General features: G+C 43.7%; 1 protein-coding gene across 3 annotated transcripts in view; it reads right to left on the bottom strand.

Moving 5' to 3' along the window:
* The window catches only part of Insc (INSC spindle orientation adaptor protein), a 110725-nt gene that overhangs the window by 32774 nt on the left and 59041 nt on the right, over positions 1-18910 (bottom strand). For 2 of the 3 annotated variants that reach the window (XM_034513373.2, XM_034514006.2), the window contains exons 6-7: positions 12760-12873; positions 6487-6612 (exon numbers count right to left, since the gene is read on the bottom strand). In XM_034513373.2, the coding sequence (XP_034369264.1) occupies positions 6487-6612; positions 12760-12873 (240 nt within the window). The remainder of the gene's footprint in view (positions 1-6486; positions 6613-12759; positions 12874-18910) is intronic. The other variant, XM_076941292.1, reaches the window with a different exon arrangement.

Genomic DNA, 18910 nt, shown 5'->3' with positions numbered 1-18910 from the left:
TTAACTGTAAAAGATGCATAGCTGATCCTCTGGGGAAGCCTCAGCAATAGGGGTTAGGACATAGTAGATTGCAAGATCTGTCTGCATCTTTCACCTAGAGGATAATATCCCTGTAAGATACATTGGTTGTCTTGAATTTTAACCACTGCCCGCCTGGTACATCACAGGATATATCTTCTGGTCCTAACTGCTGATGCTGGGGCCCAGAGCCCAGTAGCCACCTCAGTTCCAGGAAAATGCTGCCCTGGGCAGCCTGAGAAGGCTGCCAGTGGAGCTCTTGTCCGCCAGGGGCCGCTGTTGCATAGCACATGGTGTCCCACAGAGCCCCAGTGTGAATCACTTAGGTATCCAGACTGTCAAGCAGCTCCAACCCTTCAAATTCAGGTTGGAAAGCTGCAGCTCCCAGCTAGCACTCTGAACAGTACTGGCCCACCATATCCGTGGAATCCTAGTAAAAGCAAGAGGGTACACGGGATGTTGGGGAGGGTGGGGGAGGCGGGGTTGGATTCTACTTTTTCAAGCCTTAATCCTCTCTGTTCCTCCTCTGGGAGACAGACTGGAAGGGATAAGGAAGAGCCGCACCCCTTCAGAGAATACTGGGTCACGGTTTTCCCCTCCTCTGCCCCGCCCCAGTCAGAGCAACCCAGCTAGCTGACTGTAGCTCTGAGGCGCTCGGTTCAATCCCAGCCTGTTCCCAGGGCAGCTGAAGTCGTTGTCATCATCGGGTATGGGGTGGAAGCAGCACTTGAGCCCCAGAGAGGAGAGGGCAGCATCTGGGGGTCTGTTTTCAGAGCACCCCTGTCTCTTAATCAAGAGCCTGTCCTAGGGAAGGAAGGGTCTGTGAATCAAATCAAAGACCTGGTATCCACAGCCTTCTCTCCCCACACAGCCTCACTTAACTATCAGGACTGGAACTAGCACAGTAAGTCCCTGCCTCGTGCTGGGGCTACGCACTGTGGCCACTATCGCCACTTTTGAATCGTGGAGTGGAGAAGGAATTTATGTGAATGAGAGAGGATAAGCACGGGGCTCCCAGTTTGGGCTTGTGCCTCCCAGTGTCTACCCTTGTCAGCCTCAACTTAAACGTTGGTAAAACAGAATGGAACTCCCTGCCTTACTTGAATAACAACTGTGAGATTCAAAAGGGCAAAAGGATGGGAGAAACTGCTTAACTTCTTTTAAATGTACTATTTCTGACTCATGACCACCAAGCAGAGCACAGTGAAGAGAGACTCCTAACAAGCAGGCAATGGAGCCCTCCCCACCTCTACCACCACCAAGCCCACTTCTTCCTGCCCAGGGTCTTTGCCTAGACCTCCTTGCCTCTATTTTCCATGCACCCCAGAGCATGAAAGGTGAGCTGCTGCATGAGGTAAGCAGCAGTCTCCCTTCTCACATCCACTCACACCCCAGAGATTTTCTCCTTGGACTTGAAATTGAGTGCTTCTACCTCCCCTGATCATCCTTAATTTCTTTATCGATTTTCATTAAACTCTCCCTTTGGCTCCAGGACAAAGTAAACTAACTCCTTATTTCTCACACACACAAAAAAGAGGGGCTGATGGGGTAGAAATAAAAGAATGTTCTTTGGGAGATGAGACTTTCTCTTGTCTAAATGCTAAAGGGAAACTTCTAGAACTGTCTTGAGAGCTGGCTACGGTTGGCTGGGCACTGGGCTTGGAAAGTTCCTAACCTCTTACAGCTGTAAGACCTGTATCTTTCTGTTCCGCATCTCATCTGGACCATGTGCTCAGTCAGCACTAACCCTCATCTTTGGTCCCATTCTTTGAGTCAGCAGTACCTGGCCCTTACTTTAGTCACATCTGGAACTTTCCTATGGCCATTGCAAAATCATTGGCACCCAGTCTCTTTGGGGGACAATGCAGAGTCTCCCTAGACCACCCTATAGGACAAGCAAGCAAGACATAGGCAGCATATGTCCCATGCACATATTCCATCTGGAGACTCAATATATTGCTACCCTCCAACAAGGGAAGTACCACAGAAGACAATGCTAAAAGTGTCTGCTCTCACTCCAGTCTGGGATCTGGGTCATCTTGCTCCAGTCATCTCCCAACTGTGGTCCTGAGAACACTACCATCTCTCTGGGCTCCCCTGATTCGCTGAGCATGAAGTTCCTTAGATCAATGGACAGCCATAGTGTCCTTTGCATCTCCTAAGACTGCTTTCCCCTGCTACCTTCAAGCACCTCTATACACCCACTGGGACCAGGTCTCCACTGGCTTTTTGGTTCTCTTTCACCGGGAATCCAGAAATTCTGAAAGGAGGGAGCCTCCTTAAGGTCACAAGCCAGCCTCCACTCTATCTGTACTTCCAGGCTCTCCATACTTGGGCTTTGGAGCAAGCTGCTTACCTTCTACTCTGAGCCTAGCACGGGGCCAGTTAGTGAGACATGACTATCTGCCAAGGACCAGGAAAAGCATGGCTGACTTCTAGAAGTATACTGATCCTGGTACCAAAACAGAGTGGAGCCTGTGGCTGAAGTAAACTAGATCTCTACAGGGAAGACTCTTTCAGTCTTTCTAGAAAGACCTTCCCTCACTAACACCTTGAGCCTAGCTCCAAGGGAACCATTCCTTTGTAGTCCCCATTTCAGAAGGGCTACACCACTTCCTCCTGTAGACAGTAACCTCCCAGAGTCCAGTCTCTCCCAAAGCCCTTACCATTAATACTGCCCCAGCTACAATCATGAAAATCGTGATCCAGTCCCACTGTGCACTAAGTGCCATGTATACAATAGTCCTGTGAAATTTTAGTGTTTTTAAATCAGGAATGTGTCCAAGAGGTTCAGGAAGTTATCCCAAGTAACTTGCAAGTTCTCCAAACTTAACAAGCAAGGAGAATCAAGTTTAGATGAAGGACAGACTGCCTCTCAACATCTGAAGGGTTCAGCTGCACTGGAAAGATGGCTTCCCAACAGACACATGATGAAAGGATGAGTCTGGAAAGTGAGCATTGAACAGCATGAAGGGCCAAGTGAGTGGATTAGAAGTGAGAGACTGACAGCCAGAAGGAAAAGGCAGCAGTGAGTGACTTAAAGTGGGTGACTGAAGGAGACCAGGACTTTATCAACCCTTAACAATCTGACATGGAGGAGAGAAATGCCTACCATCTCTTTTCCTTTTGGGGTGGGGGTCAGGGGACCTGGGTTGAGTTGCAGGAAATTTTTTTAGTATTCTTGGAGTATTCATGAAGCAAGCAAGGCAGGGGCGCTGAGTGGCTTTGGAACCAAGGCTTAAATCCTACCTCTAACACTTGCTAATGAGATGACTTTTGACAAGTCACAAAAACTGTCTAGGATTCTGGCTCCTCATCAAAAAGAAGGAGGTGTTTACAGTGTTTGGCCCATAAGTCACTGGTGTGATACTGAAGGCATGCGTGTACCGGAATAGCCCAGGCCCCAGTACACACTGAGTCTCATCGGTTAGCATCCTTTTCCCTCTTCAAAAAGCAACATTTGATATTCAGTCAACTCAGCCTTGGAAAAGATGAGCTAAAGAATCCTAGCGTTTTATGAGCAGCGTTAGATGGGGGCAGTGAACTGCCTCCAGCCATTGCAGCTGCAGCTTTCAGCTGTGAGCATGAAAGTACTGCTATGTTTCTTCCTTGGTTTCCTCCTGCTACCCCCAAAGCTCACTAAAGCCAAGCATCTGACTGCCTTTGAAGGTCTGGTTATCTCAGTCCACCTACTTACTCCTCTATGCTCCCTACCGAGCCCTACCAAGCCAGAATGAAAGAAAATGAGAGGCATACTTCATCTGGCCATTTAGTCACTATTCAGGAAAGATTTCCAGGAGCCAGCGTGATGGTGGATTACACATCACATAAGCTTAGCCATTCCCTTCATTGAGTTTGTCTTTCTCATCACCATGCAAGCAAGTGCACACATAACACATTACACATCTACATTCAGTCAGTACCCTGGGAAGGAGAGAAATCATATCTGCTTTAGTCTTGGGATCTAGGGTTTGGTTTGAACTCTCCCACAGCCTTGCTGTAAGTCTTTAAGCTTTTCTCCTCCAAGCCCAGTTGCTCATTGAGTAACCCAGGCATGGGCACCATTAACCTCAACCCATTACCTCCAATCTAGGGCGCTCAACGTACCACTAAGTGCAAAAGCTAATAACCAAGTGGGAGGAAAGCATTCTGCTATCTTGCTATGTGACCTTACACAAATGGCTTCCCCATTCAGAAAAACACCCTTGAGCTGTAAAAGATGCAGACTCACTATTCATCCTCCACCTCAACCAAGAGCACTTCCTACTCCTCTGCCTGCTCATGGGAATGTATTTGGAAAGAGGCAGGGTGAGAAGGCAGGTGACTGGTTGCCTATGAGTCAGATCTAAGCAAAGAAACTGGGGAAAGATTGGAGCCATCTGGGTAGATAGGCTCAGGCTATGGGACATAGGTATGAAGGGAGGAAAACTGTTCTTCCTCCCAACAGATGCTCAAGAACAGATACAGAGCACCCCAAATCCCACAGTCACCACACCTGTCCAGAGACACACTGGGATTTAAGTCACAAGAATATTCAAATTAGGTTGGAAACCCTAAAATATCAGTTTAGGCTCCCCCACCCTCCAGGCTAGTGTCCCTCAGATCCATATGCAGGCCCAGATTCACATCCTGGGCAGGGGTTAAGAGTAGCTGGTGTTGGATACATTGCCCCTGGATGGGCTGACACAGAAGCACCTATGGCCTCCAGAGCATCAAATTCTTTCTTGGACCCCACACTTCCTGTAATACATTGGTCCAGCAAGCCCTTGGGTTGGTTCCATTTCTCCTACCCAAGTTGTACAATCCTTCATGGAATGGAACCCTCCCAACTTACATAGACACCTGTGATAGTCTTGATTGACTTGATTGGATAGGCTGACATCTAGGAAGTTAGTAAAGCATAGGTCTGTTTGTGTCTGTAAGGAAGTTTCCAGAGATAACTGACATGTGGAATTGGTGGGGAAGACCTCGATGTGGGTAGTGTCGTCCGTCCCACAGGTCAAGGCCCTGAGGGAATGAAAACAAAAGACAAAAGCTCTCTCTCTCTCTCTCTCTCTCTCTCTCTCTCTCTCTCTCTCTCTCTCTCTCTCTGTGTGTGTGTGTGTGTGTGTGTGTGTGTGTGTGTGTGTGTGTCTGTGTGTCTGTGTATTTCTTGCTTTCCATGGCTACCATAACATAATAAATAATAAAGTAGCCAACTTATTCATCTCCTTCCCTCCTCTACCACTGTGACCACTATGATGCATTGCCTTAACACAAGCCCAGTGTGATGGATCCCATCAGCCTTGGACTGAACTATGAACCAAGTTAAGCCCTTTCCCCTTAAGCTGATGTTCTCAGGTATTTTGTCACAAAGATGGAAAACTGACTATCAATGGACCCAGGGGCATCTTGTCCTTGCCACTTTCATCCACCAATGATGTAGATTCACTTCCTCTGACTTCCTGCTATGAAATGATCAACTATCCCAAACTTTCAAACCACTCTACCAACTTTCCTACCTTGTTTGTCTCACACACTAGACTCTCTTGGTCAGTGACCCCACCTAGTAAATGCTTAGTGTCCCTTTCTGTTGCTGGCTATTTGATTATACTGTGAACCACGAGTTGTGTTATTTAATTTAAAAAAAAAAAAGTTTCTAGTTGTGAATGGCTCAATCCTTAGCATACACCTTTAATCCACAATGAAGGTAGAGTTAGTTTGTAGAGCAAAGAGGCACCAATGTTTGAAAGTGATGTGTAATTGAGTGGCAGACAAAGTGATGAATCAGAAAGATTTGACAGAATGGGATACACCCAACTCTCACAAGATGATAGAGGAAAGGGAAGCTGCTTAAGAGAGAGCAGTGCAGGCAGAGAAAAAAAAAGGAAGGAGAGAGAAGGTAGTTTGACTGGGACAGTTACAGAGACATTTTAGAGAGAGAGAGCAAGCTAGACACAGGTGAAGACAGGAGTCATAAAATAATAAGGAACCAGGAGATTAGAAGAGATGGCCAGAGTTAGTTTGAGGCCAAGCAGAGCAAAAAGTCATAGGCAGAGAGAAGCCAGCTTGAATCAGTCACCTTGGAGAGGACTTTGACTCAGAACAGCTGAGTTGAATCAGCTAGCCAGAGACCAGAAAGAACAAGAAAAGGTGAGCTGATTCAGTAGCAAGTCTCAGAGGCTGAAAAAACATTCTAGGCCTAGACTAAATTGTGTGGAGACTAGAAACTTCCAGGAGTAGGCTTAGATTAGCAGAAAAAGGCAACAAGCTTCAGAGACAACAATTATACCCTGTCATTCCTGGTTAGACCCCAGAGTCACATTCTACTTCAGACTTCTCAGTCAACATCCCTGATAGCGCCTTCTGAAAAGTGCCTGGTAGACGCACATTAGAATAGACTTGCTATAGGAAGAAGACCAGATGGCTACACCAGGCTCCTAACCCAGCGGGCTCAGAGACTTCAGCCCATGAGTCAGCTGCCTTTACCTTCTCCAGCTGATGGACACCCTCTTCTACACAGCAGATAGAGGCCAGTGTGCGGAGTGCCTGGGGGTACAAGCACCGGAAGCTGTCCTGCCGGCAGACCTTGAAGAGGGCTACAACCCCACCTTCCTGTGGAGAAGAAGAGAATGATCTTACCTCATAAACTTCCCTAGATTGACTCAAAATAACTGACAGCCCTCGTTTGGTAGACATGTGTTGGATCACTCTCCTTACACATTTAAACAGTGATGTCCCCATCCCTGGTTGTCCAAGTTGAAAGTATGGTTTTGGGGCCAGCAACAGATGTTTTGGTAGAGTTGAGAATCAAGACCCTTCAGGTCAGCCCTCAGAAGACCCAGCCTGAAGTCATCAGAACAGGTCCAGTAAACTGGTGAAAGCAGATAAAAGGACAGAGTCTGGAATTCAGCACCTACTTCTAATCTATCAGCCATGATGCTTGTCCTTGCTCTTTCCCCTGTCATGGAAGGCAGGCAGAAAAGGAGTTTTATATCCAGTCCAATATTCACCATACAATGGAAAAAATGAGCCACTAAAGGCCATATAGAGAAAGCAACCCCTCTATTCCCCTACATCTACTTCACCCTGACTCCTGCTTGTAGAAAAACAAACAACTGTTTTCAAGACACTCCTGCAGCTCTTGAGCATGAGTCTTTGTCTTTGGTTGGAACTGCTGATGGAATCTTTCTGCTCTCATCTTGTGGAGACCACCCAGTAGTGTGCATCCCAGAAGGAATATGGGCATAAGAGATATTCTGTAATCACACCATCCTCCCGTGTATAAAGTGAGCACCGACAGACCATACAGGGGATACACCACAGTACTCACAGACAACACTGCCTTGTGAATCCTGAGAAAAAGTTAGTACTCCCTCTGGCTTTGACTCCTTCCCTCATTCTCCATTTTCTGAGGACTAGAAGGTACTTAGAAGTGGCACTGAGTGAGCAGGGGATCTAAGCCCTCAGATAGTCACTTTTAACTTTGCCCATCACGTTTGAGTCTACCTATCCTGGTACCTGTTCCCAGAATTGAGAAACATGTTATAGAAGGTAAGTTCACCAAAATACTATGCCCTGTCAGGGCCCTGTTCCATATTCTGGGGATGCTGCCATGGCTGGCTGAGACGATAATGATTGAGCACCCTCAGGGAAAACAAGAACCAGCATAGCCCCCATGACTGCACTGAAATAACCTTAGATCTCCTTCCCCTCCACTCCAAACAGAGGCTCAGGATCCCTACTTGCTCTAAGAGTTTTACTTCTCTGACCACTATAGGGATCAAAATGAAGGGGTCCAATTCAGGGAGATGGTTATTTACTAATTCCTGATGTTTTATAACCAGCTAACACTGATTACAAACCTTCCTATCCCTACTTCCTTCTGGGGTGGTTGCTTTGATGGGGATGAGCTAAGAAAATGCATCCATAGATTCAAAATATAGTAGTGTACATGCCAGATACCGCCTTGGTTCCCATCCATACGGAACTTGTGGTTTGTCAGGGAAAGGAGACAATTCTAAAATCAGGAGCAAAGCTGGGCAGAGATGAATGAAAAGAAGGCATGGGGCAGGGTTTCTGGAGCACAGAGCAGGAACCCCTCAATCTGGGAACAGTTTGTAGAATGACGAAACAGAACCCCTCTGATTTCAAATACATGTTATTATTACAATAAAACTATGCCTAACATGAGAAAAGATGCCCGTCCCTGTGATTCCTTCATTGATAATCCTTTGTCCTGCTTTCTTATTTTCCCATCAGATACCTGTATATTTCACATAAGAACCCTGCTTAGACAGTCAATAAAGCACAATCAAGTTACAGAAACATAAAAAAAACAGGAGTTTTAAGCTGTTTGCCACTAGCCTCGCTGGTTATCAAGTCTCTCTCAAGATATCATACATATGAATAGATATTTATATTTGCGTGTTTTAATATTTAATCATCTAAGTTGTATATATAATTTTTATTAGATTTTTAAATTGGTGATTGATATATAAATAGTTATATTGGGAGAAGGCAATGAGTAAATGGTACCAAAGAATCCATGGTTAGAGAATCTCATACACCCAGGAGTGAACCTACTACTATTATTTTGCTGCATAGATACCATCTCTTGAACTGCCTTCTAAATGTGTATCTTTCTACCCAGAGGCAGCTCTTAGTTTTCATCAGAGAAGTTTCTTTGTGTACTGGACAAAGAAACCTGTCAAAGTGCAAAAACTAGGTTTCTGTGGAGTGCTTAGCCTCAACTGGGATCTATCCTACCCTTTCTTCAAGAATCAAGGGTCACTACACTCAGGACCCACAGCAGCTAGGGTTGTCTGCACAAGACCTATGCAAGATCAAGCTAGTCAAGCTCCCACTCCTGACTGAGGAGCTAGGGCAGTGGAGGATGGCTTCTGAGAGAGGGTGAGTCAGTTTTCCTTAAGTTCCTGAGAGATACATGCTCTGGTAGAAGGCTCCGTACTTAGAAGTATATGGGGGTACAAAAAAGTTATTTTCAAAAACATTTTAAAAAATAAACGACATGAGTTGAGAGGGGATTGTAGACATCTTGGAAAAACTAGGGGTTGGGAGTGGATATAATCAAAATAATTGTGTTGCATTATAAAATTCTCAAAGAATTAGTAAAATTATTGGGGTTTGGGAGGCTTGTTCTTGGTGTTTGTTTGTTGTGTTGTGTTTTATTTCTTAAGGAACCCAAGACCAAAGCTGGAAAGACTGTGGCAGCCTTGTTTGCCTCAGAAGGCCCTGAGGGCAGCAAATCTCTCTGAGCTCTGAATTTGCATTGGGTCCTCATTGTGACTTCTCCCAAGCCTGTCAAAAATGTCCTCCCTGTCATTTTCAATTATAGAAGGAAAAAAAATCCTAGACCCTGGCTAAGGGGATGCAGATCTCAGGTTCTGGCTCCACATCTGCTTAGTTTGGGCTAAAACGCTATGTAACTATTTCATGGGAAAAGCAGCCAAGGTGATGTATGTGGAAGGGCCTGGAGCTAGCTCTCTGGACAGTGGCATGAGAGTTAGGCTATAGAAGGCTTCCTCATCAGAAGGTGGGTATGTCCCTTTATGAAAGATATGGAAAGGTCCAGGGAATGTGATAGGGGGAGTCAGGAAGGAGAGCTACCAAGGAGTTTAGATGAATTATCTCATAGACAACCCTAGAGCCCCGCCCAGGACCTGACAGCAGCACTTATTCTGGAGTAACACTGGGATCGCCTGAGCTAGCAGATCACGCTGTTGGCTTGGGCTTGTTTAATTTTATAGAAAGCTCTGGGCTCTAAGCCCAGATGCATAAAAGTATGAATTATTCAGACAGCTTGGATGAGCTGTTATGATGCTGGCAGGGGCCACTCTAGGGTGCATAGCTGTTGATGCAAGGAATCACAGAGGAGCTAGGTAACTGTGACACAGCAGGTAGAGTTTTATGTCCTCTGCTTGGGGAGAGGAGAGGGTTGCCAACATCATCATGAGATGATGGGATCATTCATGGGTATCTGGGTAGAGATATACCGAGAGAATAGACCTCAGGTCTCTCAACTAGGAGCAGCTTGGGCATATTCATGGCCCAGAGCTCACTCTGGGTTCCAGAAGGGTCATGAAGAAGACCACAATGGACCTGTCTCTTGGGTTCCAATGTTAGTTCCTTACAAAGTGTCTGAGGTAGGATGTTTCCAGCATTGAGCTCCCATATGGTGCTTCTGCTACTAGAACTCAACCTGCCATCTTTTAGACTGAAAAGATGGAACACAGTCCTGCATGCTCTCCACACTTCTACCCTCAGTCTGCTCCATCCCAAGGACCAGATGCTGTAAGGTTTAGGTGAAGATTAGGATCAGAAGACCTGATTAAAGTTCCAGTTCTATATGGACTTCTGAACTTACAACTTCAGACAAGCCCTGACCTTCTGAAAACCTGCGTCTTCCCTTTAAAGATGCATATTATGGGGTCTGGGGAGATGGCTCAGTGGGTAAAGCACTTGGTGCACAACTGTGAGGACCAGTGTTCAGATCCCTGGCACCCAGATAAATGCCAAGTTATCTTAGGAACCCTCCGACAATGCCAGTACACAAGGTAAAGACAAGGGATTCTTAGGACAAGCTGGCTAGCTAGATTTGCCAAGTCAGTGAGTTCTGAATTGAGAGAGACTGCCTCCATATACAAGACAGAGGACAATCAAGGAAAACAGGCAACATCAACCTCAGACCTTCAAATGCCTACATGTGTAGCTGCACAGACATGTGGACCTAAACACATGCACACACATATACACACCACATAATACACATATACACACAAAAAGATTGTAGGAATTGTAACTCTTAACACATCTAAGGTTGGTTGTCCATTAGATGGGATACCAAGTGGAAAAGCACAGCACAGAATCCATGTCACTAACGGGAGATACAGAAACAATAGGAAGTAGGACTTGGGAGAAGACAGTGAGAAGGAGGAAAGAAAAAACAAAAGAGGGGAGGGGAGGAGAAAAGAGGAGAGGAGAAGAGAGGAGAGGAGAGGAGAGGAGAGGAGAGGAGAGGAGAGGAGAGGAGAGGAGAGGAGAGGAGAGGAGAGGAGAGGGAGAGGGAGAGGGCCACACTGCTGGGAGAAAGTTCAGAATAGCCAGGGGCATGCTGCCTTTAATGCTGTACAGCTCAAATTCTATCAGTTCCCATATCCCCACCTCTGCAGTGGGAGTGAGATCTGACTTCTACACAGGTCTTTGAGTAAGTTTAAACAAGCACTCAAAATATTATCAAGCCCATAGCAAATGCTATAGAAATGCTGTATTTTTTTTTTTTTAACACTGATCCATTAATCTATCATCACCACCACCACCACCACCACCACATCACCATCACAGTGACTGGTTCCAGCTTTAGAAAACTCAGGCTCCACATCTCCCCAGCTCCCACCAATACCTCTCAGTCCTGACTTTGACCAGGCTCATACCCAGGAATAGTTAATCATTCGTTATGCAATGCACCAGGAGCCAAGAAGGAAGAAATGATGATTGAGACAGATGGAGTTGTTGTAGCAGGGACTTTGCCTTGTCAGGGAAAGACTCTAAGTTTTAAGCTATTAATCTTCTGAAATGCAGAAAACATGGATAGGAAAATCTGGTTTCAAGCATGAGTTGGACAAGGTGTTCAAATACTGTGAGTCCTGGAGTTTTTGTGTGTACCAGACCACCGATGCTCATCTCAGTCGATGTGTATGGACCAAACACTGTAACTATACAAAAAGTACTAGCCTGAAGCCTCCACGGGAGGAACAACCAGAACAGCATAGGTTTTTGTTGTTTTTGTCATTAATATTCATCAAGACTCGTGGCTTCTCTTAGAGAGGCTAAGGCGTGGCTCAAAGCATCAGGACAAATATCTGAAACTTCTAGCCATGGCTGTTAAGTCCAGGATACACTGGGAGCCTGGAGTTGTGTAGGCAGCTGGGAAGAGAGTGGGAGAGGTCAAGAAACAGAGGAAGCAGTGACCAAATAAGGCAAACAGCTCTTCGCGGCTGCCTGCTCAGACTGGAGTTTGACAAAATGTGAAGTGCAGACATGTTTTTCCACCAGCAAGACCAGACACTGTGGTAGATTAGGAATGTGTTTTAAAATCCCACAGTTCACAAAGGTAAGGATGTTGGTCCCAGGGCCTGGCCAGCCTCCTGCCACAAGCTAACAGCAGGGCCAGGATCTGAAAACCGCCTGTGGTTCTTGCCCAGGTCTTTCTGCCACTGGACATGCTTGGAATCATTAACCCAGGGTGGGTTCCAGACCTCCGAGGAGACTAACTAGCAGGAAGTTAAACACTACCTTTGGTTTAGATTCAAACTCACATCTGCCTTCCTGTGTTTTCATGAAAGAGAAACATGGGGAGGGGATGCAGGGGGCAGGTAGTAGTCACTGTCTACATGAACAGCACCAGCACACAGAAAGAAGGTTTTGAGTACCTGGGCCAGCCAAGATTTGCCACTTATTTTTTTAAGAGGAAAATGTTCTTTGTTCCAAAAGAAATTCAGATAAGTCTGTATGAATTTAATCACCAAACTGAAGTTGAGAGTTTGAAGAATATCTCTGTTCTGCACAATACCAAGTGACCTCTGCAGACCAAGCCCCTCCACCAAGCTGAATGACCGAGTCACAGATTCTGTGGGGAGACAGCCCAAATACCCTCCCCACTTCCTCTGCCCCAATACTACCATATGCATTCAAGTAAATTCATCCAATGCCTCCTAAGGGAGTATTAGCCACGAAATTCACCTTGGCTATGATGCGGCATAGAGGAGCCCCCTCCTGGGTCAGGCTGAACAGGTTCCCCGTGGTAGACTCCATGATGTAGATATTGTCTGAGGTATCAATTTTTCTCACAAGTGCCTGAGAGGAAAGAAAAGTTAGCTGGTTAACTGATTTCTAGCAACCCTCTATTCTTGTTTCTCAACAGAATACCAGTTGGTCCTTGCTTCTAATGGCCTCCGTGGGATCTACAACACTGTCCCACCTACTTGTGGGAGTGATAAGACCCTAGCTGTAGGGGAGGTCTGAGCCCCACTGTAAAGATGCAGAGATGAGGAATCATTTCAAACCAATAGTGCACAGAAATCAAATGAGCTCTACTCTGGTTCCTGAAGGCCTCTGCATATACCAGTTGGCTGTCTATGCGTTCACAGTGAGAACAGAAATCACGGTTGAAATAAACAAACATCAGTGTGACAGCAAAGGAGGGCCCACACCTACGGCCAAAGAATTTGCTGATTTGGGGTGGCTGTTAGACAGGGATGAACTCCATGTGGTGATGGGTTCAAGGGCTGAGACAAGCATGCTTCAGTAGCATGACCCTGCCTGGGGGACATTTGCAGTGGAATATAACTATGACAAATAGTGACACCAGAATTCTACTGACAGGTAGGTACCTCCAAGAGTAATGAATGCTATACTCATCAAAGATGAAACACTCTACTGTATGTGGAGAGAGTTACATATAGGACCACAAAATTAAGGAAGAGCCAGGAAAGCCATTAACAAATAAGATATGAAGATGATTCCTAGAAGAGTTTGGCTAATTTCTGGGGGAGAGAAGCCTTACAAATTGAAATCACTTCATAATCAGCCATTAGCTTTGGCACATGTGACTTATATTGATTATCAGCTGTTCTTACCTACTAATGAATACAGTTGTTCAAGTTTCCCCTGGAAACTGTGGATATGGAAACCTGCCTTCCTGGGTTTCTTATGAGAAGACAAAACTGCAAAATATGGGTGCAAATCTCAGGTATCCTTTCAGTGGCTCTCTGTTTGTACATATGCATGTGTGTGCACAAGTGTGTATACCTGTATATATGTGTTTGAGCATGTGTGTATGCCTGTGTGTTTATCCAGATATGTGTGCATGCACGTATGTATGTGTTTTTGCAAGCATGTGTGTGCACAGATAGATATATCTGTGCATGCATATGTGCATGTGTGTGCACAAATCTGCATATGTGTATATGAATGTGCATTTCTGTATCTCTCCATCTAATATTTTGATACAAGGTCTCTCACTGAACTCAGAGATCACCAATCAGTCAGTGAGCTCAAAGGGTCTTTCTGTCTTCCTCTTCAGCTCTAGAATGTCAGACATACACCACTCACCCGGCTTCTTTAACATGAGTGAATCTGGGATATTGAATTTAAGTCTACATTCTTGTACTGAAATCAATTTACAGGTCGAGCCATCTCTCCAGCCCTTTCTTATTTTATCTTGAAACAGAGTCTCATGCAAGTCAGGCCACCCTTGAATCTACAATCCTCCTGCCTCTGTCTCTGAGTGCTGATATTATAGACATGTACTGCAATACCTACACTATTATTTATTTTTAAATATTAAAATGGCTATGTTTTTAAATAACCCTGGTGTTGCAGAAAGGACTCTTGAAGGAAGATTCAGGCTCTAGTCTCAGCTTGCCTTTAGCTCTCTATGCTAATTAAGAATGCATTTGGCTAAGAGAAGATTCTAAAACTAAAATGCCTGAGTTCCATCCAATCCTGGCTCTGCCACTTGTGGTACTGTGCCCTGGAGCAGAGAATTTATTACAGTCTTTCTTTGCCTTGGTTTCCCCATATATACAGTGTTGAGATAAACAGCATCTTGTCTCTCATGGTGAGGATGCTCTTATCCCAACCTTGTCAACGTGCACAGAGAAAATGTCTGGAGGTACACAGTGAAGTAAAACATCATTAGCAGTCATCATTTTGTGGGTTTGAGACAATGAGATAAACTTCTTAGGACTTGGTTTCACCACTTATAAAATGATTAAAATGAAGAGATTTGGGTTATTCACACACAGCATAGTAATCTTCTACATAGAACAAATAGCCTTAGACTAAGCATGTATTTAAGCAAACTACATATAAAAAATTTTATTCTCTAAGATTTGGTAGGTACCTTCTACAAGGGAATCAACAAAAGCTAGAGTTGTTAGCTAAGATTTGTCAGCATGGATCGCAATAATGAACATACAGGTTACGTTCCTTCCCCAGTGTTTCCATGAGCAGCCACACAAGGAATACACACTCAAATGGAGATGTAGGTTTCATATATTGGGGTCTTGTACCTAAATGATAATTACCTAATGTTCCTGATGAGTGTTTGCACTTGAAGCAAATTAGCATTAAATTAAACAATTCAAGCCCAATGTCTTCTGCAATCAACTGCTAATGTTAGACCATTTAAGTCTGAGAATAATTTCATGTTAATGTCTATACACATATGTACAGCAATTACACCCCAGAATTATCTTAAGGACAAAGAAAAGTTGTAGGCATACTTTCTTACAGCATAAATTTGGAAAAACAAATGAAAAGCTCCTGTGGAATCCAGGAAGCTCTGAACATTGTCAGTCTGAACAATGGCAATCTTTAAGTCAACTCTCAACTCACATTTAAGGGACCTGAAGTACACAAAACTGACCAAGGACAAACACACATAGTCTCTAGGAGCTGGACTTTGTCCCAGTGTGATGGTTAACCCTTGTGTCCAGCCTTACTGGGTTTTACATCACCATGGAAACACACTTGTGGGTGCATCTAGGAGAGTGTTTCTAGAAAGGTTTACTGAAGAGGGAAGGCCCATCCTGAAAGTGGGTGGTAACATGCCAGGACCCAGAGTCCCAAATAGAAGTGAGCTACGTACCAGCATTGACCTCTGCTTCCTGACTGAAGACACGATATGACCAGCTACTTTATGTTCCTGCTACAGTGCCTTTCCTGTCATAATGGACAACACCCCTCTTTCAACAGTAAACCAAAACAACCCTCCCCAACTTTTAACGTTGCTTTTGTCAGATACTTTGTCACAATGACAAAAAAAGTGACAAATAAGACTGCATTTCTACTCTGGAGTTCAATAGCCCCATTACTAATGTGCACATAATTTCCCTTAGATCAGAAAAGCTAGAAGGCAAAGCAAGTATGCCATCCAGTCCTATCAGTAGCAGTCACTGAATCTTGGTTTGCACCAGCATTTATTAGTCCCAGTGAAAGTTCTAGAAATTGGGATGAAGAATTGCTCATGTCCTAGGGAACAGATTGGAGAAATCATGATGTGAGGCAGGGGTGGAGGGATAGCACTGGAAGACTAGGCAGAACCTGGAAAAGTATCAAGTGAAGCCATAGTTGCATTAACTCTTTCTCAGAGGTGAAATATCTCTTGACTGACAACACCCCATGTAGAAAGGTAAGTGTAGATAAAATGTGAGAACCAGAAGCTATTGGAAGGCCCCAAAGTGGGTGATTTCATTTCTTTCAAGAAGAAGAGCTATCCCTAAGTCTAGACAAAAATGTAAAACAAAGGGAAATACAACAATACAAAAGAATGTGCCAGAAAACTAAAGTATATGAGAAAAGCTGCACAGATCCAGAGGCCATATAGAGCCTTATGAAGTGGAGAATTTGGTGGAGTCTCTTTGGAAGTGATGGTGTAACAGTGGAAGAGAGACAAGCAGGGACCAGATTACTACTGAAACACAATGATGTAGCCCAAATAAATACTACTCAAGTCTGAACTGTTCAGAGGTATGGAGAGATGGTTCTGAGAACAGTGGCTGGCTCCGGAGCTAGTCCTCACAACCCAAAGGTGCCTGGGATCTGCCCAAGAGTGGAAACCAGAAAGAAATCTTTCAGAGAAGCCAAGGGACCCAAGTCCAAAGCAATCTTCTAGTGGGAAGTAGCGACAGCAACATCCTGACATAACATTATTTGTCTCTACAATTTTGCATATTTTTAATTTGACAGCTAAAAATTTTCGGAATATTACGCAATTTCCCGCAGATTATATGCATTGACATAAAAATAAAATCCCTGCATCACTCAGATGTAGTCACCGTAATTTGAATATCAAAACATCTTAACATCATTTAATATATGTGAAAAATATTTTTTGACATTTTTATAACTTCTCATTAACTTTATATCCACAGTGTACTTTCCTCTCAAAATTTTCCTTAATGTGAATGAACTTAAATTTTAAAGTGTGCGATTAATCACTCTTATGATACTTATCACTGATATTTGACATTTTATTTTATATACCTTTACTATAAGGTTCCAAGTGTAACAGACAAACAAACCCAAGCTTTTCCTGGTTGATTGACATCACAGTTACCATCAGAACAATTGTTGAACATGGAAAAAATTTAATAACTACAATTCTTACAAGCAAAAATTTTATTGTAAACATATCTTGATGAAATAGGTATTTAAAATATATTACATTGTCATATATAATCAATGGAATTAGTCCAGCTGCTAGTAATTAATTTTATGATTTTAAGTATTAAATAGATATTATATTTCTAGTATAAATACTTTGACAAAAAAGACTTTAACTGGTCTTTTAAATAGTGCACATCAAATTAAAAAAAAAATAAAAATCAAGCCCATTGCATTCAGCATAATCTGCATCATTTAGGACTTTGGCTCTTCTGAGATACTTTTCTTTTCAGCTAGTGTCATCGTCTAGGAATGAATATAAAAAATGGCTAAAGGAAATGGTTTCCACTTAAGTACATGCTTAAAACAGCCATTTTAAAGACTTGATATACCCTACCACTCTTCTCTTTGTTCTTATTCAAGAGCCATACACTATTCTAGAATAAAATAGAAAGAAAAGATAAAATAACTAGAGATTTCCACAACTCCCCCACCTCCAATTATACATTCTGCCATCTATCTGAATTCAGAAACCCCCGCTCTAGAGAAAACATTTATAATGCCCTTCTCAACACAGAAGTGCAAAATTCTTCAGAACTAATCATGGTGGCCTGAGGGCTTTATTGTTCCTGGATAAAGGCTTCTCCTTTACTTGATTCCCCACCCCCAGGATTTGGGGGGACAGGGGATCTGGGATGTGTAATAACCATAAGTCTCCTCTAAGAAGTTACAGAATTGCTAGCAAAACCCACATGCATTCCTGGGAGAGAAAAAATGAAAATTGAAGATCTACAAATAGATTTACTTAAAATGCTATGTGCTTACATGTCTCCTGGGACTCTGTCAGGAAACTGAGAAAAGCAGTGCATCTAACATGGTTCAATGATCATCAGCTTAGGTCACCTGAAAGAGTCCTGTCAATGCAACCCCAGGGCTGGCAGCGCATCATACATGGGAGCAAACATGAAAGTTATTCAGCAATGGAGGGTGCCAAAGAATGCACACCAAGCACATCCGTGCAATGTACTTACAAATTCTTGACTTTGCAGGAAGGAGAAAAATGTTCAAATGTCCTTCTGTGAGAACAGGGACATTTTTCTCCCATATATGGTAAATACAGTAGCATAATTAATCTCCAGTGGCTCACTTCCCCTCACAGGTATATGTTCACATGTGCTTGTGGCAATGGACAACTAAAATAAATACTGTGGTTGTCTTCCTGTCCAGGCCACATCTAAGACTGTATTCTCTTTTTTTCTCAGCTGTAGTGTACATTTAAGGCCTCTGGGAGCCCTAGGGATGAAATCTAAAGACAAAATGATGCCTGGAGTTTCTGCCATTGGGGCTGAGAACTGGCCTGCATAGCAGTAGTGAGGTAATACTAGGTCTGAGCTACTAACTTTCTGGGCACTTCAGTTAAGTTTGGGATGAACCTGTACCAGTCAATTTTCTGAAACCCCCTCCCCATTACTGGGGAGACAGCCTAGACTCTAGCCATGAAGGAAACCAGAATGCCTATACTGGCTAATTTTGGTTTTCAACTGGACAGGCTCTAGAATCACCTAGGAGAGACATATCTCTAGGCATGCTTGTGATTTCTAAATTAAGTCAACTGAGCTAAGAAAACTCATCTTCTCTTTTTACAATCTAAAATTTATTGTTTAATGTGTGTAACTTCAGGGAATTTATTTTTCTGTGCTTTAGTTTTTATCTATAAATATAA

The sequence above is a fragment of the Arvicanthis niloticus genome, chromosome 1, assembly GCF_011762505.2.
Source record: "Arvicanthis niloticus isolate mArvNil1 chromosome 1, mArvNil1.pat.X, whole genome shotgun sequence".
Lineage (NCBI taxonomy): Eukaryota > Metazoa > Chordata > Mammalia > Rodentia > Muridae > Arvicanthis > Arvicanthis niloticus.
Note: the sequence above shows the minus strand (reverse complement) of the source record. Positions and strands in the feature narration are given on the sequence as shown.